The 26308-nt window shown below is 39.0% G+C and overlaps 1 protein-coding gene across 2 annotated transcripts in view; it reads right to left on the reverse strand.

The window, feature by feature from the left end:
- Positions 1–7758: 7758 nt before the first annotated feature.
- The window catches only part of CDKL4 (cyclin dependent kinase like 4), a 49258-nt gene continuing 30708 nt past the window's right edge, over positions 7759–26308 (reverse strand). For both annotated transcript variants that reach the window (XM_055327363.1, XM_055327362.1), the window contains 6 exons: positions 20622–20712; positions 19138–19335; positions 17682–17764; positions 15727–15783; positions 11974–12108; positions 7759–9537 (listed from right to left, as the gene is read on the reverse strand). In XM_055327363.1, the coding sequence (XP_055183338.1) occupies positions 9436–9537; positions 11974–12108; positions 15727–15783; positions 17682–17764; positions 19138–19335; positions 20622–20712 (666 nt within the window). In that variant the 3' untranslated portion in view covers positions 7759–9435. The remainder of the gene's footprint in view (positions 9538–11973; positions 12109–15726; positions 15784–17681; positions 17765–19137; positions 19336–20621; positions 20713–26308) is intronic.

The raw sequence follows: 26308 nt of genomic DNA on the forward strand, positions 1-26308 counted from the left end.
CTATTGCCCTTTGCCCACTTAGCTCTGGTGCATGCTCTTTGTTAGGAATGATGCCTGAGTGTGGCACTAGTAAATACTTGAAGCCCACAGTTTGCTGTCAGCATATTTCTACCTCCATTTCTTACCCCCTGTGGTGGCCTCCACTCCCAATCCCTAGAGAGACCGGTGCTCTGATGTTGCCCTATAGCCACTCAATAGTGTCACCCAGGGAAGCCCACATGTCCATTTTCTCAGCATACTGATGACAAACAGCTCTTGGGAAAGCTATTCCTTTAAATAAATTCACACAAAAATCCCAACTGGTACTTTATCTCCCTAATCTTCTCAGTGGAATTACTCTGGAACCCAGATGGATTTCTAAATGTTAAATATTTAAAGTAGAATGAGGAAGAGATTTTTATCTCTTCTAGGCCAGGCAGCTTCTGGGCAGAATTAGTCATGGTCTTGCTCTATTTCAAGTGTAAAGGCTCAAGATGCAGGGGAAGGCAAACTGGTGAGTGCCAGGGCAAGAGGGAAGAGGTCCTTTGTCCTTGGCTCGAAGTCCTGAGAGCTGTCTAGATGCTAACCCTGCAGAACTTTCTGGAGTTTGGGGCAACAGTAGCCCTGAATTACATTATATAATCTGGATTTGGAAATGGAAAAGGGGACTCCCAACAGATCTCTTGAAGCCAACTCGTGGCTAAGAACCTGTGATTTAGAGGAAACATTTGATGGAATCAATTCTGGTGAGGGATTTTTCTGCTAAAAGTGATCACATTAAAGGAAGAATAAAGAGTATGACATCTAAAGAGATGTCAGTCTCTAAAACAAATGTGTGTGTGTGTGTTTAAGTAAGCTCTACACCCAATGTGGGACTTGAAGTCATGACCCTTAGATCAAGAGTTGCATGCTCTACTAACTGAGCCAGCTAGCTGTCCCTCTAAAACAAATATATTTTAGAGACTTGTTTGAATTCAATCTAAGATTATTTTCAAATTTATATAAGGTAGTGCTGGTGTTTTACAGAGGATTCTTATATTAGTTAGACTAAATACAGTATGATTTTTCTCTGACCTGAAAATTGCAGGTAGTAGAAGGGGGAGATTAGCCAAACCTATGGGGGAGGCAATTGGATATTGGAGGAATTTCTGCTCTTTTCTGTCAGAGTAGAAAGTGCAATGATGGGTATTTGGTGAAGGAAGAAACTAATAACATAGGATAGGGATTTAAATCCAAGAAAAGTAAATGTGTGGCTAGAAAGGAGGATAATTATGCAAGAGGAAGGGAGGAACGGTGGAAAGGTGATCTTGAGATGAGGACTATGGCAGGACAAGTGACAAGTGCCAGTTCTTCCCCTAGATGCAATTCTGACAGTTCCTCTCCTTTTTTGTTTTTCCTCTCACTGCAGGCATTCCTCAAAGATTGGGACTTTTTTCTCACTCACAGCACTGCCTCACAAATACAAATTGTTCATATGATTTCCTTGCCAGGACACACACACACTAAATGAAGACTTCGGTCTCTTGCTTTTTTTTTTTTTTTTTTTTTCTTCTGTAGTTGAATTTCCAATAGCTAACCATCCTGGACACACACAACACCAAATTTGCTTTGTGTATTCCCATTCCTAAAATGCTTTTAAAAAAGATTTTATTTATTTATTCATGAGAGACACAGACAGAGAAAGGCAGAGACACAGAGGGAGAAGCAGGCTCCATGCAGGGAGCCCGACGTGGGACTCGATCCGGGGTCTCCAGGATCAGGCCTTGGGCTGAAGATGGCGGTAAACCAGAGCCACCAGGCTGCCCCCTAAAATGTCTCATAATCAAAATTTAGTTGTACCTCCCCAGCCAATTCTTCTATCTCTGATGATTCAACCCCTCAGGAAATTTCTTGGGAGTTTTGGTCAGATTATGATTCTGATGTTGGTGTCTTCTCTACATTTTCTGGTGAGGTCTTAATTTGTAGTTAAGCCCATCAGGCTGTTTCTTCTTGGTGGCTATCTATTTCCTTGAAGGCTTATTTTTTTCTGTGTCTGCCTAGTACTTGATAACTTGATAGTGTTTGCTAGACAATAAGCAAACATTTTTAATAATGTCAATAAATTCAACTGATGTAAAAAGAAAAAGTTGGCATTTCTGTCTGCTGGAAAATAAGGGCCTTTTCCTGTTGGAAATGCACAAGCCACTACATGGAAGATATGAGCAGTTGAGGAGGATGAGGTCTCACACTTTTTGGGGGGAAACATGGCAACCACTGTCTTTAAAAAAAAAAAAAGTCCAGATTGTTGGGGAGCGTGGTGGGGGATGGGCAAATTAGGTGAAGGGGATTAGGAAGTACAAATTTCTAGCTAGGAAATAAATAAGTCATGGGGATGAAAAGTACAGCACAGTCAACAATATTGTAATGACTTTATATGGTGACAGCTGGTAATACACGTACTGTGAGGAACACTTCAATCCATATATAAATGTCGAATCACTATGTTGTATGCTTGAGACTGATATAGTATTGTATGTCAACTCTATTTCCATTTAAAGAACAATAAATAAATGAAATAGCAAAAATTCTCTTGATTTCTTTCAAAGGGCCAGATATTAATGTAGAAGTTAATATATTCCCCAAACCCCAGAAGGTAATAAAAGTAATAATCAGTCATCATTTAGCTCTACTACAAAGCACATTAACATCATCGTTTCATGTAATACTTTTCATGACCTCAGGTATTAAGATTCTCATTTCAGGTTAAGTGTTATTATTCTCACTGTAGAGCTGAAGACATTGAGATCAAAGGTCATGACCTGAAAGTGGCAAAGCCAAAATATGACCTCTGGTAGGATGTCTTTCTGGTTCAGAGAGAGGGAAAATGTGGAAAGATGATGGAACCAGTCATCCTGAATACTCAAAGGTGCTAGAGACCTTTCTGAATGAGGAGAAACTCTTTTTTGTGAAATTTAGATAAGCCTTTTCCCTAAAAGCACAAAGATGATCACTAACTTGTGTCTGCTAAATGGGAGGATGAGTAAGGAGCACTGGTTAAAAACACTCACCAGTACCCAGACTGACTGACTCTTGTTTTGGGCAAAAGGTTGAAAACTAATAGTCTGGCACCTATACAGTTATCTAACAAAGATGGGAATATTTTTCTTGCATAAAGAAGGAAAGTTTCTCTTAGGCCACTGTAAAGAGATCAAATCAATTTCTACCAAGAATGTACTCATGTATTTGTAAAATCCAACATTTGGATCATTTCTTCATTATGGTGTTTTAGATTTCCTGCATAGGGCAGTTACACATGGTTTATGAGAAGATTGTCCTCTTTTTTTTCTTTTAAAGATTTTATTTAATCATGAGAGACACACACACAGAGAAAGAGAGAGAGAGAGAGAGAGAGGCAGAGACATAGGCAGAGGGAGAAGCAGGCTCACTGCAGGGAGCCTGATGTGGGACTTGATCCCAGCACCCTGGGATCATTCCCTGAGCTAAAGGCAGACGCTCAACTGCTGAGCCACCTAGGCATCCTAAGATTGTCTTCTTTGGAAGCATAGTAGCCTGGACTAAAATAAATAGGATCCAAAGAGAGAGGCCAATGGGTAGCAGAGAAGAATGATTGTCAGATTCTCTAGAGTATATAGAATAAATAAAATCTAAAAAAAAAATAATGCGGGATCCCTGGGTGGCGCAGCGGTTTGGTGCCTGCCTTTGGCCCAGGGCGCGATCCTGGAGACCTGGGATCGAATCCCACATCGGGCTTCCGGTGCATGGAGCCTGCTTCTCCCTCTGCCTGTGTCTCTGCCTCTCTCTCTCTCTCTCTCTGTGACTATCATAAATAAATAAAAATTAAAAAAAAATAAATAAAAAAAATAATGAAAGCAGAAAGATTAGTTCAAAAGAAAATAAAAGAATTGAAGCATCTTTAAAGAATGACCTCATTCATTACTTTACTAATTGTTTTTCTCTCTTTTGATCATTGCTCTAAGTTCTGTCTTGAGCCTCTTCACCTTTTTTAAACCTACAACAGAAACCATTGTGATGATTTGGAATTGAAGTTGCAAGAGAATTTCGTGTTTTGTAGCTTACGTATTAGGAAGGGTCAGAGAAATATTTTGATGAATTGAAAGAAAAAGAATCTTACAGCCTCAAAGTGAATGTTCTCAGGGATAAGCATCTATTGGGTTGGACTGGAAAAGATTTTGTTAGTTTCCCCGTTTGTGAAAATTGCCAACACAAGGCACAAAAAGGAATAGTTGCTACATCAACTGTTCAGATAGTCCAACCACGAGGAAATGAAATAAAAGGTTCTGAAATTTATATATGGATATGACAGTTTCTCTCATTTAAATACAAAGTATTAGGCAATGGATTAATAGGTGAGTTGAACAAAAATAAGGAGACAGAAATATTTCTAACTTTTATTAAAATAAGCTAAAGAACATATTTAGATTAAGTTATATATACAAATAAGGTCACCAAAGTATTTAAGCCCATATTTAGGTATTCTAAATATCTTAAGCTAAGTTTTTAAGATATTATGTATATTTAACACAATAACTAAAACTGCTTTGTAGTAAATTGTTTCTGTACTATAAGTTGTCATTATGCTAATGATCATGTGCTAATTAATATTACAGCTACAATTTCATGTGATTTGAAATAGACCTACTTCTATACTAATATATTCTATACTAATATATTCTAAAACCATAAGCAGACACAACATTTTCAATGTGACCGTATTGAGAGATATGGTCAGTGACTAGTGTACACAACGGAAAAGAAAAATTTTAACTTTATAAATACAAGTTGTTTATATTCCTTTTAAGTAGGATAACCAATTCTTAGCTTGAGTAGATTATAGGTTAAATATAAAGTAGACTGAACCTGAGTCTCTGCTGCTCAAATATAAAACAGGTATAATTCAATATTTATAGAATTCCCTTAAGTTACCATTTACTGAACGCATTAAAAGTTTTGCTGAAGTTAGAAATGTCCTCAGTGTTCTTTGCCTTAATGGATATCTTAAATTAGTATTTCAAAAAAATAATTAGTATTTCATAGCATATGTGTCATTTCCAAGCTAATTAGAGTTAGATTAAAAATCAAAGAATGATTATATATCACTCTGCATTTTAAAAGCATACCTGTTTTATTTACATTAATTAAAATTTGGTGATAATTAGCTTTAAAAAATCCACTTTAGTTTATAAAATTGAACCTCCATTAGATAGTTGTCTGCAAACTACTATTGACTTGATAGAAAGAACTAGGAGGGAGTGGTTGTGTGTGTGTGTTGATATGAGTGTGAAAGCAAGCAAGCAAGCGAGGGATCAGAGACAGGGAAGGAGAGAAAGATCTCCTACCTCCTGGCTAGATCATAAAATCCAAAATTTATCTTAATGTTGTTAATGAGAAACAATCTCTAGAAAGTCTCTTCTAGTGGGAGAAAGGTCCAGGACAGAAACACCATGTGGAATTCTCCGTCGCACATAGGTCCACAGCTGAACAGGAGCCCTAGAAATCCCCTAGCTTATCTCTTCCCTCATTTTACAAATGAGATAATGAAGGCACAGCAAAGTTACTCGTTGTGACCAGGCTACATGGAGAATTGCAAGCCAGTAGAGAACCTAGTGTCCTAACACCCAGACCAAGTGATAATTCTATTATTCTTTAACCTATCACTTGTAAAGACTTTGTCTTCTACTAAAACAGGAATGACGTTGTTGAGTTCATGATTTTAATAGAAAACAAATGCCATACCTCCACACCCAGAACATTACTTTATCATATAAGTGGCGTTTTATCTTCATGCCTTAATTGTATGCATCACAAATCTGTATATTTGTATGTAATGCGTACATATGCATTATAAATCTGAATCTGTGATTCAGCTAATGCCTTACACTGACTCCCTAATTTTTTCAAGATTTTAAGGTTTATGGAATTTTAGGCTCACTCTTCTTCCAGTAGCTTTAATTAATACAACATTTTGGGGGGGGTGTTGTTTTATTTTTTCTTTTGAGAATTCTGTGCCATTCAGGTTGTTCCAAAATCAGGATTGGAAATCATTGGTAGTGACAAATGACTGAGAAAGTGCCATCTTTTTGAAAAACTGTAATTCTGGGGCAAATAAGCTAAAGAAGCATAACAATTCTTCAGAGTTGATAATTTTTTTCAGAATAACATTAATTTTCTTAGGTCTTATAGTTTGGGAGATCTGCAGGAGCAATGAAAGCAATGATATGGCCAGTCTATTCTCTTCTTGCCTTTTTCTTTCCTGCTCGAGAGCTTCATTTATACCCCTTACTCAATTATGTCCCTAATCCAAAGCATGCAAAGAGCCCCTTGACAACAACTTTTTAATGATTCAGTATAGTTAAAATAATCTTCAAAAAGTGACCCCCTAAAAGGGCTTTGTGTCTGGGGGCAAGCTGGAACAAGTGCATTCAAATATCACCAGGACTGAAATGCAGCCCAGAGGCAGAGTCCAAGCGAGTAGCCTTCCAGGGCTGATAAAGGTGTAATGAATCGTCTTTTTCTATGGTATATTTCCTTCTTCCCTGAAGAAGCAGGAGCACAAAGAACTAAAGACTGCATTTTTAGTGTTCTGTAAAGTGCTCTGCAAACAAAACAAAACACACAAAATGAACTGCTTGGCTGTTTGGAGTTTCTCAGGTCCAATGTGGAAAGTCTGAGGAAACCAGGGTGCAAAGAGATCATGCTGGGGTGGAGAGAGGGAGAGCATTCAGGCAGTGTCACTCACCACGACGGCACAGTATTTGGACAGCACCAAGGTAAGAGCTCTACACATAAATTAAAAAGCCTGAAAGCTGGCACGGGTGAGACAGGTGCAGGTAAGCCAGAAACTTTACGAGGATGTAAAGGAAATGCATGGTTACAGAATCACCTGTGGGCTTTTGTGATGAGCTTGGTAGGTTTTACAAAAGTCATTACTTAATTTGGGCACTAGATGCTGAAGTGCAACTGTCTTCCATGTGGCTGAGAAATGCAAGGGAGTATGTGTAGTACCTAAGTGAGAAACGGGCACTTAGAAAAGAATTGCAGGTTGAGGTCTGTATGCCTGTGTGATTCAGAGGTGGCAGTGCTACAGGGCCCGGGTCACCAGGGGAAAGTGCCCGTGTGCAAATGTGACTCAGAAGATTGTTTTTTGGGAGACACCTGGGTGGCTCAGTGGTTTGGCACCTGCCTTCGGCTCAGGGCATGATCCTGAAGACCCGTGGATCGAGTCCTGCATCAGGCTCCCTGCACGGAGCCTGCTTCTGCCTCTGCCTGTGTCTCTGCCTCTCTCTCTGTCTGTGTCTCTCATGAATAAATAAAATCTTTTTTTTTTTTAAAGGAGGTTGTTTTTCTTCATAGTAAAAGGATGGCAAAGAGCATTTTCCTAAGCATTAGATGCTTTCTCCTCTCTCCTCCCCAGTGATCTCTAAATGATGGATTTGTCTATGGAAAAAAAATCGAGAAAGTAAAATGCCAGTTTGCATTAATTCTTACATGTAAGCAAAAATAAGAAAAGGCAGTCACCTATCAACCCTTGCCAAAAAGTCCATCATCGTTTGAAGCATGATTATAAGCAAAATGGGAACTAGGGTTGTGTGCTGTATTTTGAATTTCTGAGTGTGTGTGTGTGTGTGTGTGTGTGTGATACAATCTAGATATTTAGGAAAGCTGGTGCAGTATGAGTAGCTTGGCAGTAAGAAGGCTTACATGATAGAAACACTATGAAGGTTAAAAAGAACTCTCAGCAAAGTTGCCTTTTATCTTTTATTTCTCATTTTCCTTGTTCCTGTAGTATTATTTAATTAAAAATGCAAGAAACATACAAATCTGAAGAGGCACAGTCTTGATGATAAAATGACAATAAGCAGACCATAGGAGCTTATATTCACACTAAGCTCTTAAATGACTAAATAAACCCTCTTAGAATGTTCTTCCAGTGAGCAAGAAAATATTATTTAGATGCCACAATTCCTAAGTGATGCTCCCATATAACTGAAGAAGATTCTCTAGAAGTCTACATAGCCATGTTTATAAGCGCAATAAACTTTTAGAGGTGAACATAAGACATTAGTGTGTTTTCCTAAAACAATTTATGCTTGGTATATAGGTGCTAGACACACGGCATCTTTGGACTTATGGGTATCTGCAAAATCTGACAATGTTAAGGTACGCATGCCAGACCCAGGAGCAGAAAAGAGTTAGTGAAACAATCTTAATATTTATTGAGACATCACTTTTTTGTGCCTTTATGCCAGACAGTGATAGAGAACCCCATGCTATTATTTTACATGAAGTTTCTTGTTAGCAAACTAAAAGCCCTTTAAATAACTTCATTCTTACATGTCTAGGATAAAAGGCACCTACCATGTTTCAAAACTAATAAACATATATTTATATATTTGTACATATGTGTGCACGTATGTGGGTATATCTGTCAAGTTTACTTGGGAAATATCCCAATGTAAACGGGGCCTACCTACTGTGATGTTTGCTTGCTTCCTTTTTTTGGTAGAAGACACAGAGCAGTTAACTGAAAGATAATCTTTCTGCTGTTAGAAGCATTTACAAACCTGATGTGATCGTGATATACCAGTTTAGGGCTGCAAAAGCTCACAGAAGCTGTGGATTCAAATGTTTGGAAGAGTATTGGCAGTGAACTATTTAGGACACACACCCAACAGGATACATCCAGGTACTGAAACGATTGAGCCAGGAAAAAGAATAAGAAACTATGATGTTCTAAAGGAAAGCATTAGAATCAGCAGTCAGTTATCGCAGGGGATTATGTCATGAAGATGGTAATTCCTTGTAGTGTAGCCACCTTATTTGCTGTGTTGAGTGTATGGAATTTTCTCTGGCTAGCATTAAAATTAGAATCATCAACGTCTCATGAGACAGAGAAAGTAGAGTCTGCCGTGAAATCGAGGGATAAACCTACATGACATTTCAAAGTTCCCTTCCTCCACCAATATAAAATCCAGCATTACTCAACAGAGTTACAATAAGAGTGAATTAAAATGCAGAAACATAATGTCATTCCTTAGACAAACAACAGCTAGGCAAGATATTTGATAATGTTCTAAGACATTATGTAGTCAGGTAAGCTGAAATGACATATGTAAATCTTTTTTTAAAAATCAACATACAAGCTCACAAATTCTCAATATAAATTGCCTCAGGAGGGGCTGCTCTGATGAAATTGAAAATGTCTCCTCCATATGTGCAGTTTCAGACTCTATAACATTTAAAGAAAATGTTCTAAAAGATAAAGTTGGCATATAAAAAGCACGGGCAGAGGAATCAGTAATGATCAGAGCAAAACAATTCTAGAAGGCATCTTAATTTTCATATGGCTCATTTGCATCTGAAACATTGAGAATTCCTATCTCTCTTGTACAAAAATGTGTACATATTAAATTACTTTCCACTTGAAAGAACATTTTCCTAAATGTTTGGAAGATGATCAAATTTTAACTGGAGGACTTGTTTTCTTCCATCAGGTGTGGGGGAGATGTGGCTTCCTGGTATGAGAGGCAACAGTTGATTCTAATAGCAGAACAAGACAAAAATAAGAAAGTAAATGGAAAATAATTCCTATTTGTACAGTTTGATTTAAAGATGATAAAACAAAAAGGATACACATGATACAAAGATGTCAAAAGACATCAATTTAAAAATCAAATAGGGTTACCCTTCCAAAAATTGTGATACTCTGATACTTGAAAATTAGGTTCTATTACTTATTCTATTACTACACTTATTATTTATTCTAGGATCCTCAAGGGTGTAGCTCATTTATTTCAGTACATTCATTTCTGAGTATCTCAGCGTTTAAAAGCTAGATGCCCACCAGCTGTTAGGCAATAATTCCAAGAGTCTACGTTCTACCTGTCTTAAATTTTTAATTTCAGCATATTAATTTTAGGATATTGGCAAAACAGTAAAGATTTAAAACCTCTTTCCTATCAGTTGTTTAAACAATATTTAGTCTTAAGGAAATTGCTGGTCACTTACTCAGAGATCTAGGAGTTGGGATCTAGGTAGAAATTTGAACTCACAAAGCAAAACCACATTGAATGAAAAAAGTCTTTTTGAATTTGTAGTTTATTTTCTGATTCGGTAAAATGTTTAGGGAAGAGGCACATGTTCAGAAAGAAAACCAGAACCTGAACGACATCCCTGTCTTTCTCTTGGCCTTTCTCTCCAGAGACTTCGGCTGGTGGTGGAAGGTGTTAGGCCTGGTCTCAATGATGGGTGCTCTAGTAAGGCTTTCTTGTAAAGTGGGCTGGGATGCAGGTGACTAAGAATGGAGAACATGACATGAGTTCTGTAAATGAGATTATCTAGGTACATGCTGCTCTCTGTGCCTCTTTTCCTTCTGGAGAAATAAAGTCCCTGATCTGTATCAGCTGGGCTAGAGGGTATTAAGGAATGGGGAACACACAGCCTCTGACAGGAGACTAGAAGGGGTAGCAGCATCCGCACCACCTTAAGGTGAGTGTGGGAAACTTGAATCAGGAACCAAGGGGATCCTTGGATGAACCAAGGTTCATCCTCCCAGGCCAAAGGTAGGGAATCTGGTGAGATGTTTTTAAGGGTTTTTATGTTTTTAGTGTTTTTATGCACAACTCACCCTGTATTTCAAACTGCTGCCTCAGACTTATTTGACCAAATGCTAATCTTTCAGTTTAGTAAAGTGTATTGGGCTTGACTTGCAAACACATAACTCAAACAGTAAAAGATAAAATGGTCTATGCAGCAAAATTTTGAAAATCATCTTAATATGTCATCTTGTTGATTGGTTAGATCTTTCTCAACAAACTTTGATTTTAATGATCAAAAATTTGTTTTTTTAAAATTTTAATTTATTTATGATAATCACACAGAGAGAGAGAGGGAGAGGGAGAGAGAGGCAGAGACACAGGCAGAGGGAGAAGCAGGCTCCATGCACTGGGAGCCCGACGTGGGATTCGATCCCGGGTCTCCAGGATCGGGCCCTGGGCCAAAGGCAGGCGCTAAACCTCTGCGCCACCCAGGGATCCCAATAATCAAAAATTTGAAAAGAAAAAAACCCCTGCTTTCTTCCTATATGGTAGACATGCTAATGAGAAGATAAGTGACCAATAAGTAGATCAAAGGTTGAAGCTTAAGCAAACATAGAATGGGATGATTGTCAGTCTGATAAATTGAAAATTACATCTTCACTTATTAATAAGCAATATTCGTTTATTTATTTATTTGGATAGTATTTACCAAGTACCTTCTATGGGGCAGACACTGTTTTAGGTGCTGGGGATATAAGATAGAAAATAAACCTCAAACCAAAACACACCCACTTCCATGGGGTTTATGTTTCAACTTCAAAGTTTTTCTGAAACCAAGTAAAGCACCTAAAAAAACGCAGAATTGGTATTTGTCATATTCATCATATTATTCTATGATATTGGCATTTTTTTAGGATAGAATTTGGTTCCCAAGTGTTTGAGTTTCATCTCTTAGTATCTGCCAGAGCTTGTCGTCGGTTTTGAGGAAGAGCTTAGGGAAGACAGGCTTGGGTGCCTGCCATCGGTAAAAAGATGGCAGGTCAAGTTTCTTTTAATGGTGTGTCTGGAGGCAACAGGAGGGTCCCGGGATTCCTCTGTAATGTTCAAACTCAGTCTTGCTGTCATTAGGGATTTTTTTGTATGAAGTTGTTGTATTTCAGGTACATGATCTGGCAGGTGAACTATCCAATCAGCATAGCAAAAAGTTGAGCAATACTCTGACTCAAGTATGTTTGCAATAAGATTTTGCAACAAATTTGAATATTTCCATAGTTTTATGGTTTTATTACATCAATCACCAAAAATTTATTAAAATAAACAAATATAACTAAACCAGTACAAAGAAAGGTCTTGGTGTCCACCTACTCTCACTTTGAAAGGTAGAAAAAAGAAAATAAAAGAATAATTTTTATAGCACTTTAACTTTGAACTGAGGTACCTGCTGACGTCTTCTGTTTCTTCCTTCAGTATGTGCTTTTCTTTTAATATGGTCCTCGTGAAAAGAATCAAAGTAGGGACTCTCCAGGAGTTGGGCACAGGTTAATCTGTCATCAGGATTCATCTTCAGACACTCCTTTGGAAGAAAATAAAGTATTAAAAGAGGAGCCTTTTTTGTTACTGTGCCCCAAAATTGAATAACTTGTTAGGGCAGATAAGAGTTTAGAAAATCTTCAGGTTTGCAAATGATCAAGTACTTGAAACTTGTTAATATATGGAATTGCTTTTCCTTTTGCCATTTCAAAGTCTTGAGGGTAGAATTGACCATTCAGTGTCTCTGGAAGGGAGCTACAAGTAGGTCAGGTGTTTCTACCAATGACATCTCTTCATTACTTGTCAAAGTAAATAGTTTGTGGGACACTTCAAGTGTGATCCTGTGTGTGATCCCGGCTGCACCAGCATTACGTGGGAACTTCTTATAAATGCAGTTCTTGGGACGCCTGGGTGGCTCAGCGGTTAAGCATCTGGCTTCTGGCTCAGGGCATGATCTTGGAGACAGGGATCGAGTCCCACATCGGGCTTCCTGCATGGAGCCTGCTTCTCCCTCTGCCTGTGTCTCTGCCTCTCTCGGTCTCTTTGGGTGTCACTCATAATAAATAAATAAAATCTTTAAAAAAAAATAAATAATGAATGAATGAATGAATGCAGTTCTTGCTCAGGCCAAAGCACTGGGGGTGGGGCCCAGATCTGCATTTGACAAACCCTCTGGGTGATTCTGATACTGCTCAAGTTTGATAACTACTAGTTTAGAGAGATGGGTGAAGTATGAGTCTTCATAATGAAACAAGTCTAAAACCTGGATAATTGGCATATATATTTATATAAGAAAAGCTAGAGGCAAAAAGGAAAAGATAGCATCATGACCTTTATATTAGAGGCTACTGGAAGCCTCTAGCTTTGCCTTCAGGAGAGGGGAAGACTCTGGCAGCAGTGGGGTCAGTGGAGTCCTGTCACAAAGATTTTCTTCAAGAAGCCCTGGTACTCTTTGGCCAGGGAATGGGGCTTCTCCCATGAAGAAACACAGATTATGATTCTTAAGGAATTAGAGCAGCCTTTGAACACCCAGACACCGGAGACCTGCTGCCACCCCTACAGTCTCACGGCCCTTCAGAGCCGTGTCTGATTGGACCCGGTTTTAAGAAATAACTCTGCTCAGTCAGCATAATTAGATTCACCTGTCCTTCCACAGCCACTACCTGCTCCAAGCAGATCCCCCACCCCCACCCCAAGTTAATGATTTGTGTCATAATTAAGTCTAACTGCTACTGGGGGTCTGTCTCCTCAAATTCTAACACTGTCAGGACTATAACCAGCACAGAAAGACTGATATTCAAAGATTCTGAATATAAACTGTAATAGTCTATTTCTTCATCACATTGCTCTGGCTTTTGCCTCCATCATTCCACGTAAGTGATTCCTGCCATTCATACCTATGACTTCCAGATTTATAAATCCAATAGGGAGATCATGTTCTCATCTCCACAGTATTAGACACTATTGACTACAACCTCCTTTCTGAAACTCCCTTTGGCTTCCTGATGCCTCCCTTTCCTTTTTACCTCGTGACCACTCCTCAAACCAACCTTTGTTAACTTACCTCCTTCTCCACTGTGGGTGGATAGAACTCTTCCAGGCACATTCCTAGGCTCTTTCTGTCTCTCTGTTTCTAGCTAATCACACTGATGCTTAATGGCTTCAATTATTAAGGTTTATCAGAGACTTCCACATGTATATTTCTGGTCCAGACCTCTCCTTTGAGCTCCAGACCCACATATGCAGTAGTCTACTTAACACTTCTGATTTGTCTCAAGGGCACTGTTATAGATTGACTTGTGTCTCACCACCCCCAACTATGGTGAAGTCCTAACTCCCTGTATCTCATCATGCAATCTTATTTGGAATTAGGGTCTTTACAAATGTAAAGGGTTAAGATGAGATCATAAAGCTCTGCCATAGATTGGCTACTGCATGCCACCACTAACTTTGTGGTGGTCTATTCCCATGGGACAACTACCTGTTACAGTAGCTAGTATTTATTTGTTGTTAAAGATATCTCAATTGCAATTAGTGAAAGAAAGCCTTCCTTCAATTAGCCTGGGGCAGGAGTCTAGCAGACAGGGTGTGGCCCATGGAACAGCACAATCTTTGATGAACTTAGAGAATCCTTAGGTCTCAGGTCAGATGTTACAGATATAAATCAAATAGCTGAGTGAAAAAAACTAGCTTCATCCAGAAGTGGGCAGGCAAACAGGGCACTTCACCTTTGGAGCTGAAGACAGGGAGTTTGTCCTATATCTTGGAGTATTTTTTTAAAAGGTTTTATTTACTTATTCATGAGAGACACACAGAAAGAGGCGGAGACTTCCGCAGAGGGAGAAGCAGTGGGGAGCCTAATGTGGGACTCAATCCTAGGACCCCGGGATCACACCCTGAGCCAGAGGCAAATGCTCAATCACTGAGCCACCCACGTGTCCCCCTTGGAGTTTTTCTGCCTTGGAGTTGCCTTCTAGGAAGTTTTTTTCCTCTGGTTAGAGGAGTAACTAGCAGAAGGCTGGACCTACACCTGAGAATGGGTTGGGTTTATAGTGCTGGACAGATACCTCCCCACAGGAGGTCTTGCTAAATAGCAGGTGGGTCATAACAATCTGTCCAGAACAAGGTTAGGAAGTTGGACTTCTAGGACAGGGCCTGCAGAGTGCTGGGTTAAGGCAAGTCAGATCAGGAAGAGAGAGAGAAGGCAGCTGAGAGCCAGTGAAGCATTGGTAAGGGCAGTCTGAGGGCACAGAGATGCCAGGCTTTCAGGAGGACTCAAACCAAAGGAATCCAGCACCCTGGATAGCACCTTGGCAGTGACAACCACTAGAACAATGGCTAGTCTATCCAATTGACTCTAGGTCATCCAGGTGGCTCTGCCATCTAGATCAGATGATTTCTGAGCTAGGCTGTGTATCATAATCACCTAGGGGGATGTTTAAAGATGCAAATTCCAAGGTCCTATACAGAGAGATTATGCTTCTGTAACTCTGAGGTTAGATACTGGAAAGTATATTTTTAAAAAGCTCGTTCTGATGAGTAGTCATTCTGATGAATAGTATGGAAACCACTGCTATAGATAGAACTTAATTGGTTGCTAAAGATAGATACCTTTACTGATATCTCCATCCAAATCCCACTAAGAACTTTCAGTATCCATGGTGGATATAAGAGTCACATCTTCTTGCATGGGTCAGTTGGTCAAGCATGAACGGCAGCCTAATCATAGGTGAATTTCTTCTGTTTTATATTAGAATTTTAAAAAAAATATTTTATTTATTTATTCACGAGAGACACAGAGATATAGGCAGAGGGAGAAACAGGTTCCCTGCAGGGAGCCTGACAAGGGACTGGACCCAAGAATCCTGGGATCATGACTCAAGCTGAAGGCAGACACTCAACCACTGAGCCACCCAGGTGCCCCTGCTTTATATTAGAATTTGTCCTTTGTTTGACTATTTCTTTTGGGCCTAGTAAAAGAACTCTATCTGGTGTCTTCATGTCTCTGAGTTTGCCTGGTCTATTAATTTTTTAAAAAATGATTTTAAATTTCATTTAACCCAATGTATCTAAAACATTATATTGTCAATCCCTCCCAGAGTTACCAGCTTCAATTATTACAATTTGTAGTCAATAATGGTTATAATTGATTCTTAAGTACCTTCATGAAATTCAAAGACATGGGATGAGCATCTGAGAACTTTTCTTCAAGAGTTTCCTAGAAAACAAAATAAAGAATTTCAATGTTACATTACAACAAAGTTATGTTTATTTTGAATATATTAGAAGTGCACTCTGGAGAAAGACCTCCCCTAGAAGACTAGATAATTCCTTTTAAGGACTTTCTTAAAGTCCATTTTTATATAATTTTACACTATAGTACAAAGGTTAAAAGACAAAAGCTGGAATTATTTTCTTAATTTCACATTGTCTTGCAATGGACGCTTGGTAAATGTGAGCTCCAAATTTCCCTGAAATCCTACAACAGTACTTTAATAGCTGTGCCAGGTCTACTTATAGGGAATGTTTTGAGCATTAATGAAAATGTGTTGAGCTACATGTGCATGAGCACTACAAAAAGCAACAGAATGATAAACACAAAATTCAGAATAGTAGGGAAGGAAGAGAATGGGATTAAGGGAGGAGCACATAGGGAAGGGGAAGCTTCAAAGATAATAGTAATAGTCTCCTTTATGGTTTTTAGGTTTTTTTTAACTTTTTTTTTTTTTTTTTTTAGGTAGGCTCCATACCTAGTGTGGAGCCCAACGCAGGGGCTGAATTCACAACCCTGAGATCAAGACCTGAACCGAGATCAAGAGTCAGACACTCAACCAACTGAGCCACTGAGGTGCACAGGTAATAGTCTCCTTTAACTAGGCAGCAAGTATTGTGAATTTGTATTCCATTCTTTAAACTGTTACGTAAATGTTCTTTTGTAATTCAACTTCTAGCCTTGTTAATTCAATTTTAACCTTTTCTTGTATTTGTTAAAACCTTTAACAAATATAGGGGCACCTGAGTGGTGCAGCAGGTTAAGTGGCTGACTCTTGGTTTTGGCTCAGGTCATGCTCTTAGGGTCCTCAGATCCAGCCCTGGGTGCGGATCCACACTCAGTATGTAAGTCGCTCAGCCTGCAAGTAGGCTAAAGTTTCTCTCTCCCTCTTTCTCTATTCCCTCCCCCACCCCCACTCACTCATTTGTGCCTTCCAGCTTTCAAATGAATAAACCAATCTTTTTAAAAAAAGCTTTAACAAATATAAAAAAGAAATCTAGTATATATATCAAAGTATCATATGAAATACCAAATTTAAAATAAACAGGGTGTCTGGAGATGGTTGGGATCATTTGAACCTCAGATTGTTCACATGGCTATGAACCATAATATGGCTTTGCAGACTTTCCCCATCCCTGCACCACTCTTGTGCCAACACAGTCTAAATGTCGGCAAACATCTCTTCTAACAGTCCTTTCATTCTATAGGCAGAATTTAGACCACATGGAGCTTTAAAAGTCATAGCCCATGCTTAGCTAACACAGACAGGAAATCAATGTCTAGAGAGAGTAAGAGTGTCAAGTAGTCACTGACACATGCCCAAAGAAAGGCAAAGAACACAGCAAGAGTGTAGCCGTGATCAATGTGGTTTAGAGTTTTGGTTTGGATACAATGAGGATCATTTTGTAGAATGACTTTCCACATGAAAATATCTGTTGTGAAGAAATGGTTTTTATGGACTTGAGCTTTGTTTTACAAGCTGAAAAAATAGAGAATGCATGTTATCAAAATAAAGAAGACTACAGTAAGTACCATTTAACAGTAGATAATTATTTTAGGGAAAGGTACTGGGTGTTTTGACTAAAAGGATCAAGGTATTTATGTAAGGTACTAAATATACTTTCATTCCAAATTTAATATTAAGTTAATCTTTGACTAGATAGGGAAAAGAGACTTATAAAGCATTCTCTGGGTTAATTTATATCATTTTAATACAACTTCTTTGATCTGTATGTCAGTGTGCCAGAAGGAAAACAGGAGCCAAAAGTTCAGATTTTTTAAAAATACCCCTTTAAAGAAAGCTGCAACACAAATAATAAAACATCCAAAATTGAGCAGTTTACCATGTCTTCTGGCTCAGGAATACTGATGCCATGGAAAAACTGGTTACTTTTGAAGATAGATTGATGTCTTGGGATTAGTTTTCCTGTAAAATACAAACCATGCAACTCATGATAAATTTAATAAAAATAAAGTGTTTAAATGGTTAACTTCTGAGGTCCAGATATATAAGAATACTAAACCTGATTATTCCTTCCAGATTTGGAAAGAATGAGTCGCTGCAAAAACATGCCTCCTCAGGGAAGGTCAGTTCTCCCATGCAACTCTTTTAGTCACATGTGGCTCGGTCTGCCATGCAGCTCTCACCAAGAGTAGGTATGAAAACCATATTGAGGGCTTTACTCATAACTGTCTCACAGTAGAATAGTAGTTGCTATTTTTAATTTGGAAAATGAGGCTCAGAAGCTTAATAACCTGTTTAAAGTCACATGGTCATTAAGGGACAGATGCAGGACTCACACTCAGGTCTGTCTAATGTCTGCTTAATGTAAATTTACACAGTCTTTTTAGGAAATAAACCAAACAATATATACTTAAGGCATGGCTTGTGGTGATACTCTACCCTATATTTTTTCATGCTGTGAGTTCTCCAGAAGAATGTGTTGGAACCAAACAGGGACCTTCATCAGACCAAACAGCAGTGTGGTTCCATTGCCTAGCAGCCATGCTGCCAGGATAGCCTACGGGAAGGAATTAATAAATACCTATTTTGTGTGTGGATGTATTGCTTTCCTTGAGTCCATGCTGTTTGGTGTAAAGCTATAGCTAACCTTCTGGTTACATCCTCTGCCAACTGCCACGGATGCTGACACATGGTGAAAACTTATGAAAAAGGCCTCTTGAGTCCCATTCCTGCTTTGCATGTAACTGTTGTATGACTTCATGGAAGCTCCCTGAGCCTCAGTTTCCTCATTTGTAACACAGACACAATTAAAAATGTTATGTCCTTAATGGGTTTTTCTTAAGACTGAAGAGACGTGTGTGAAAGTAATATGTAAATTCTAAAATGCTATACAAAGGAACAGAGTTGAGTTGCAACAGAGACTGCAGAGCATACAAAACCTAAAATATTTTTCAGCGAGCGCTTTATAGAAAAGCCTGACCCTTGCTCTAGAGTTAGGGGGAAATCTCTTTTACAGTGGGCAGAAATAACATCTGATCAAATATCTCTTAGAGTCAGCTCTATGCAGATGACTCCTATTTTAGCCTGATACAGAAAGTAAGTATATAGCTTATTCCATGGCTAATTGACTTGACTTGGAAAGGTACCTGAGAGCTCCTCACTGAGAGGAGTTATGGCTCCGCATTGAGAAAATGGTTGGACTTTGGCTACAGCCCAGAACAAGCAACTGAGCAGCACTTTGGAGAAGCAAGAAAGCTCTCGTTCATTACAGTGACGACCTCTTCTATCACTGTAACAATTTAGCAACTCTGTAAGCCATAACATGCAACTCATACCCAGTGTTCTGATGATCAGATAAAGCTGGTCCACATCTGATTTTCCAGGCCAGAGTGGCTGGCCTGTCTGAAGCTCTGCAAAAACGCAGCCAATAGCCCATATGTCTACTGAAGAACCATACTGTGTGTCTCCCACAAGAAGTTCAGGAGCTCGGTACCATCGGGTAGCGACATAGTCTGTGTAGGCGTCTCCTGGAACTGCAAATGCGTCAGTCAGATCAGGTGGGTCACATTCCTTTACCATGTGAATGACTCTGGGAGCTGGTGGGGCATTCAGGCAGGCTTCAGTGACTCTGAGGCCACAATACTCCTAACAGTTGAGGCAGTGAAGCACTAACTGTGTAAATACTTCCACTGTGTGCTCAGGTAGGAAAGTCAACTCTCAAGGGTCTTTCAGCTTAGCATCTATATCATCCTACATTTGGGGTGGGGGCAGGAGTGAGGGTTCCTGTAGTGTAACCTCAAGTTGAAACCAGCTTCCAAGTGTATCATGAAGCTACCTGCGTCTGGTCCTATCAGGATACTGATTCTGGGCGCAACCACCTCGTGGTGAGTTGTTGCTAATGCGTGTTTTTGCTTGCCCGACAATTCTAGATTCAAGGAGAAATAATGCTTTGTTCCCCTTGCCCTTTGATTCCCCACTATCTGGGATGACTTCCTCTTTTCTTTCTCTTCTTTTCCTTCCTTCCTTCCTTCTTCCCTCCCTCCCTCCCTCCCTTTTTTCTTTCTTCTCTTCTTTCTTTTCTTTCTTTTCTTTCTTTTTCTTTCTTTCTTTCTTTCTTTCTTTCTTTCTTTCTTTCTTTCTTCTCTCTCTCTTTCTTTTTTAGATTTTATCTATTTATTTGTGTGTGTGTGTGTGAGAGAGAGAGAGAGAGAGAGAGAGAGAGAGAGAACAAGTGAGAGCATGAGCCAGGGACAGGAAGAGGGAGAAACAGGCACCCTGATGGGCAGAGAGCCTGCCCTGGGGCTCAATCTCAGGACTCTGAGATCATGACCTGAGTCCCCTGGGCACCCCCACTTCCTTTTCCTTAGCACTGTCTCTGAAGCCTCTCCTCAACTTTTGGTTTACTATTCTAGTTGCACCAACCCCATGTGGGGTTTTCATGACCTCTCTGGGGCACAGTAATGTCTCCCTCCAGGGAACCATCTACACCCTTGCTTTGTTTGGTACTTCACTGTGAGCCATCTAGTTTTATTCTTTTGTTTCTTGTACTTCAGATTATAAGTGCATGAAGAACAGAAATGCATCTTGTAATTCTTTTCCTCTATGAGGCAAAGCACATGAATGCGACATGCAATAAATTTGAGTGGAGCGGAGCAGAGCTGTAGTGCAAACCAAGGTACTGGCTAAAAGGTAGACGTGAGCCTTTCTTCTTTGAATAATCACAGTGTCACATTTAGCATCTGTTCTATTTCTAAAGTAAGAGTTTATCTCATTTCATAATCATCTGAATTAGATGAGCAAGTGAAAAATTGCTACTTACTCAGAATTCGTGCAAACCCAAAGTCACAGATCTTGATTATCCCTTGCTTAGTTATTAGAATATTTTCAGGTTTTACATCTCTGTGAATACACTGTAAGATAATATTTGATTATTTCTCAGCGTCATCAAAATGACAAAGCATAATAAACATTATTAGTTTAAATGATAAACACAGCTTATGAGATCAAAACAAATATGCTTTTCCTTCATTTTTCTAAAAGAACTTTAATTGGCAGGTTTTCACTTGTAAACCTTATCACACCAAAAGGAAGAAAAAATCAAAATGCTGCTATGGAGGTGAAGAAATAAAACTATAATTGTTAGATAAGAAAACTTTTTTTTTCTTTGAGAAGGCAATGCCACACAATTATTTCTTTTTTTTCTTTTTAAATATTTATTTATTTATCCAGAGGGGGGCAGGGGGGCAGAGACACAGGCAGAGGGAGAAGCAGGCTCCATGCAGGAAGCCTGACGCGGGACTCGATCCCAGGTCTCCAGGATCACACCCGGGGCTGCAGGCGGTGCTAAACTGCTGCGCCACCGGGGCTGCCCCACACAATTATTTCTTCCACATTTTACTGGGCTCTACTTAAACTGTAAGAGGTAAAACCCTAGATGAGATTAGACTCAATCTACCTCTGGTAAGAACTGCTGCCCAAAAATCACAATTCAGTTAAGTAAGTATTGCAGATTTGGGAAACTGGAAAACACATGTGAATGATAGAAAACATTTCTTAGGGGGATCCCTGGGTGGCTCAGTGGTTGAGTGTCTGCCTTCGGCTCAGGGCATGATCCTAGAGTCCTGGGATTGAGTCCCACATCAGGCTCCCTGCATGGAGCCTGCTTCTCCCTCTGCCTATGTCCCTATGTCTCTGTCTCTGTCTCTGTCTCTCTCTCCCCGTGTCTCTCATGAATAAATAAATAAAATCTTTAAAAAAAACGAAAACATTTCTTAAAAATTGGCTTACATAAAAAATTGGCTTATAATTAGAGTGACCATATTATTTATTGACCAAATTGGGATGTGTAAAAGGATCTCTGTTAGTAATCAATGCCAGGACAACAGGAACAAACCACAAGGGTCCTGGGTAAGTTGGGAGCTATGGTCACCTACTTCTCCGGCATCAGGGGATGAGGACCACTTCCACTCCCTCAGCAGGGAGCTAACCTGGAGGGATGAGCAGCTCTCCTGAGAAATGACCACACAGTGCTGTCTGACGGGCTCCCTCCTAGGAGAGCAGGACACCATGAGGCATTCTAACATCACAGAGGCTCCTGCTATTTCTCTCTAGGTAGAGACCTGACAGTTTGCTGTATCACTGAAATGACCCTGAGTGGAGCATGGGCTCCTCATTGGACATGCGAGGACCAGGCTGCGGTGAGGATGAAGGCTGAGTGAACCTCCCTCTTCCTTCTTCTAGAAATGGCTGCTCCATGTTCTCAAAGGCTCTCTGAGAACACAGCTCAGGCCCTATTCCTCAGAACTTTATCTTTCCAGTCCTTTCTCCCAAACAAGCAAACATAAAATTGATGTTGTTCTTCTACAGATCAGCCCTCATATTGAGCTCTGTCCTTTTCAAAGTACTTGCACACGAATCATTTCATTCCTTCCACAATCTTGTGAATGCAAGACCCCACTGACAGGGTCTCTGGAGGAAGTGTCACAGTAATTTGCTCCTTTTGCCTCACTCCTCTCCTATGCTACTCGTCCCTTTATAAATTCCTGCTACATTGACAATTCTGAAATAATTTTTCTTTGCTTCTATTGGAGCTATCTGGGAAGAGAAAAGGCTGAATCCAAAATCATTTGAGGTCACAAAAATGGCAGTGGTAGTAGAAGTTTGTTCCTAGTTAGTCTCAATTACTGTCAACTGTCTCACAATTTGTATGACCAAAAGAAGAAAACTCTAGCCCTCTTTAATGTCCTAAGGCCTTAGATATTAATTTTTTAAAGATACATTGCTCTAATATAAACCAACATAGTTTTGAGATCCTATCTTTTAAGCAACACACTTATGAAAATTAGATTAACACTGAGTTCTATTCACAATAGTTGGTGATCTACTAGGAATAGATTGTGTCCCTCAAAAGAGTTTGCATCAAATCCTACAATTTTTGGACTATGTGTGGCATTATCAAGCAGATGGACTTACATTGACCACTTGTTTTTTGGCCTATTTAAATATGATTTTTGGATCTAATGCAAATCCATGCGAAATTTTTAGTAATCTATTTTCCAACCAAAAAATACAAAGGCAAATGAAGTATTGATGTGTCCCAAAGAAACAGAAAAAAAAATATGGGTGTAAGTGCAGGTAAGAGAAGCTACAAAATAATGAGGAATAGGATACTGAAGAAAGAAAAAGAGTAAGAATCTCTGAAACAGTAAGAAGTCAAGCATGGAGAATGGAAGCCGCTGAGTGAGTCGCAGAATATTCACTTTCTCGGCTGCAAAGCCACACTCAGTGCTAACTCGGCAGTGCTTCTTGCAATCAGCTTACTTTCCACCAAAGAACAAGAAACCTGCAAGTCACTGTGACAGAAGCAGTTCTTTTTAATAACCTGGGTTGCATACACAGTTTTTAGAAAAAAACATTGCTCATGTTGGGTTATTGTGGTTAATATATAATCTCATTTTAACTGGCTCACAAGCCAACAAGAAAAGATATCCATGACTCTCAACTTTAAGAAACTCCAGAACTTTCACAAATTGCTTCTCATATAACCTGATCAAATCAATGTTTTACTTTTAAAGGAATCTTTACACTCAAAATGGCACTCAAACTCATGATCCCAAGATCAAGAGTTGCTGGCTCTACCAACTGAGCCAGCCAGGTGTTCCTAAATAATAGTCTTGTTATCTGAGGTCATCCTCTTTGAGCTTTACAGATGGATACTAATACAGCAGTGAGGAAAAGGACCTCCTTCTTGACAGCCAGAACATTAATATGAAGAAGATGATGATGGATGTTGCAGCCTAATACACACACATCTTTGAAGTCACTGTAGTTTTGGCATTTTAAGATAAAGTTCTTTTTGTCTAATATATCAAGTATATAAAAATCCATGAGTTCATAATGATACTAAATGGGTCACTTTAGTTAACTCATTCTAGCAATGTTATTGGGTGAGAAAGAACAAAATGAGTAGGTATTTTCTTAAGTCCAGTGCTTCTTAAAATTTAATGTGCACATGAATCTCCTAGAGATCTTATTAAAATGCAAATTCTGGTTCAATAGATCTAGGGTGGGCCTGAGATTCTGCATTTCTAATGAGCTCCCAGGTGGTCTCTGTTAACTACACTTTGAGTAACAAGGTCTTAATTCCTTACTACTTTAACCTTCCTTGTCTTAGTTCGGATCACCACTCTGGAGATAATAAGTAGTCACGGTCCCCATAGGTTGAAAGTTGTGAATTTTCAGCAACACCATTGGGTTAGATTGCCTTATCTGTTCTTTGAGAGTATCATGAGGGTTCCTTTAAAAATAAGGGGGGGGGGTAAAGGTTTTAGATGCAGTATTGTAACAGTTTATATATGACCTAAATTTTTTCCTTTGCATGCATTTTAGTAATAGATAAAATAAGAAGATACACAAAGGCTTACCATAGCATAAGAAAATGAGATAACCAGAGTTCAGAAGTAATTCCCATGTTGGAGGAGGGAAGTGTGTCTGAAAAATTATCCTTTTTTTTAAAAAAAGATTTATTTATTTATTCATGAGAGAGAGAGGCAGAGACACAGGCAGAGGGAGATACAGGCTCCATGCAGAGAGCCCGACGAAATTATCCATTTGTAATAGAGGTCATGAATTATCAATTGGAGGTTTTAAAACTTAAGATACAGAACATGTTCTGAGCAGAGAAATGATGAGTTGCACTGAGCTATAATAATGTTTGGTTCTGCTGGAAATTATAAATTACAATTAGGTAGGTAAGCTGATTGATTCATTCATTCATTCATCTAGTTATTCAACAAATATTTATTGAGTGAGCACCTTTTATATAAGAAGACCATGCTAGATGTTGAAGAGATACAAAGGTAAATCAGCCTCGATATTGCATTCAAGTTTATAAACTAGTACACAGGAAAGTGTCTGATAATAGAGATAAAGGACAAACACTATGGTAAACACGATTTTCTTTTTTTTTTTTTAAATTTTTATTTATTTATGATAGTCGCACAGAGAGAGAGAGAGAGAGAGGCAGAGACACAGGCAGAGGGAGAAGCAGGCTCCATGCACCGGGAGCCCGACGTGGGATTCGATCCCGGGTCTCCAGGATCGCGCCCTGGGCCAAAGGCAGGCGCCCAACCGCTGCGCCACCCAGGGATCCCGGTAAACACGATTTTCAAAAATAATTTTAACTACCCATAACACTCCTATAAGAACCTTCGGTAAACTTTAATACTTCTGATAGCATGATGGAAAGCAACAGAGATGCGGTTTTAATTCAGCATCATCTTTAGTAAGTATTTGAAAGCATTTGCATCATGAAAACCAGACTTATGTATCTTGTGAACAGTATTTCTCTATATTTTTTATTTTTATTTTTTTTAAGTAGGCTCCATGCCCAGCATGGAGCCCAATTTGGGGCTTGACCTCACAACCCTGAGATCAAGACCTGAGGTGATATGAAGAGTCAGGCGCTGAGGATCCCTGGGTAGCTCAGTGGTTTAGCCCCTGCCTTCGGCCCAGGGCGTGATCCTGGAGTCCTGGGACTGAGTCCCACATTGGGCTCCCTGCATGGAGCCTGCTTCTCCCTCTGCCTTGTTCTCTGCCTCTCTCTCTCTCTCTCTCTCTCTGTCTCTCATGAATAAATAAATAAAATCTTAAAAAAAAAAAAGTCAGGTGCTGAACTGAATGAGTTCCCCAGGTATCTTAACAAAATACTTTATTTAAAATATAAGCTTTTGATTGATCCTAACAAACTCTTCATTGACTTTCTTAAAACTAAAGGAAGCTTCCCCTAAGTATTGAAATTTATTTCCATGATTTTTCATTCTTTTCCAGCAATCCTAGACTATGTTAGACATTCCACTGACATCAACATTGACCATATGGTAGTCTGTATCTTGCTCAGGCACTGCCTCTGTCTAGGTACCAACTCAAAAGGTCTAGAGTTATTGTTTAAAAACTATCATTATATTAAAAGTCTCTCAAAGACAACTTAAAGAAGTTCCCACTGGTCCAAGATGGGACAATTTGAATGTTAGAATGACAATTGCAAAGGATTGAAACACATCAATGATATAAGATCCATAAGTTTGTAATGATGTCTATATTCCCCTAAAATCTTCATTGTTCACTCTTGGAGGTTGCAAAGATACCAACTTATCACTGTTTGTGTTAGCAAATAAAGGAATAATCACATCTTTATCTTATTGTATTTTACTGTAGCCAGAGTCCTTGAGGGTTGGTTCTTCTCCATAAAATTCGAATTAATAAATGCAGAAGAAATAATAGATTTTGAAAATCACCATCTTTTAACCCTAATGAAATACTAGATATAGGCAATAAACAACAATGGATGCTAAAGCCATCAAGTAAAAAGGCTGACCAGGAAATTAATAATGGAGAGGATCAAACTAATAGCTTTTAATCTATTTTAAGATTTAGTCCACTAATCTATTTTAAGATTATCAAAAGTGGAACAGCTGACATATGCCTTGTGATGTTAACACAAGACAT

Source organism: Nyctereutes procyonoides, unplaced genomic scaffold (assembly GCF_905146905.1).
Source record: "Nyctereutes procyonoides isolate TBG_1078 unplaced genomic scaffold, NYPRO_anot_genome, whole genome shotgun sequence".
NCBI lineage: Eukaryota > Metazoa > Chordata > Mammalia > Carnivora > Canidae > Nyctereutes > Nyctereutes procyonoides.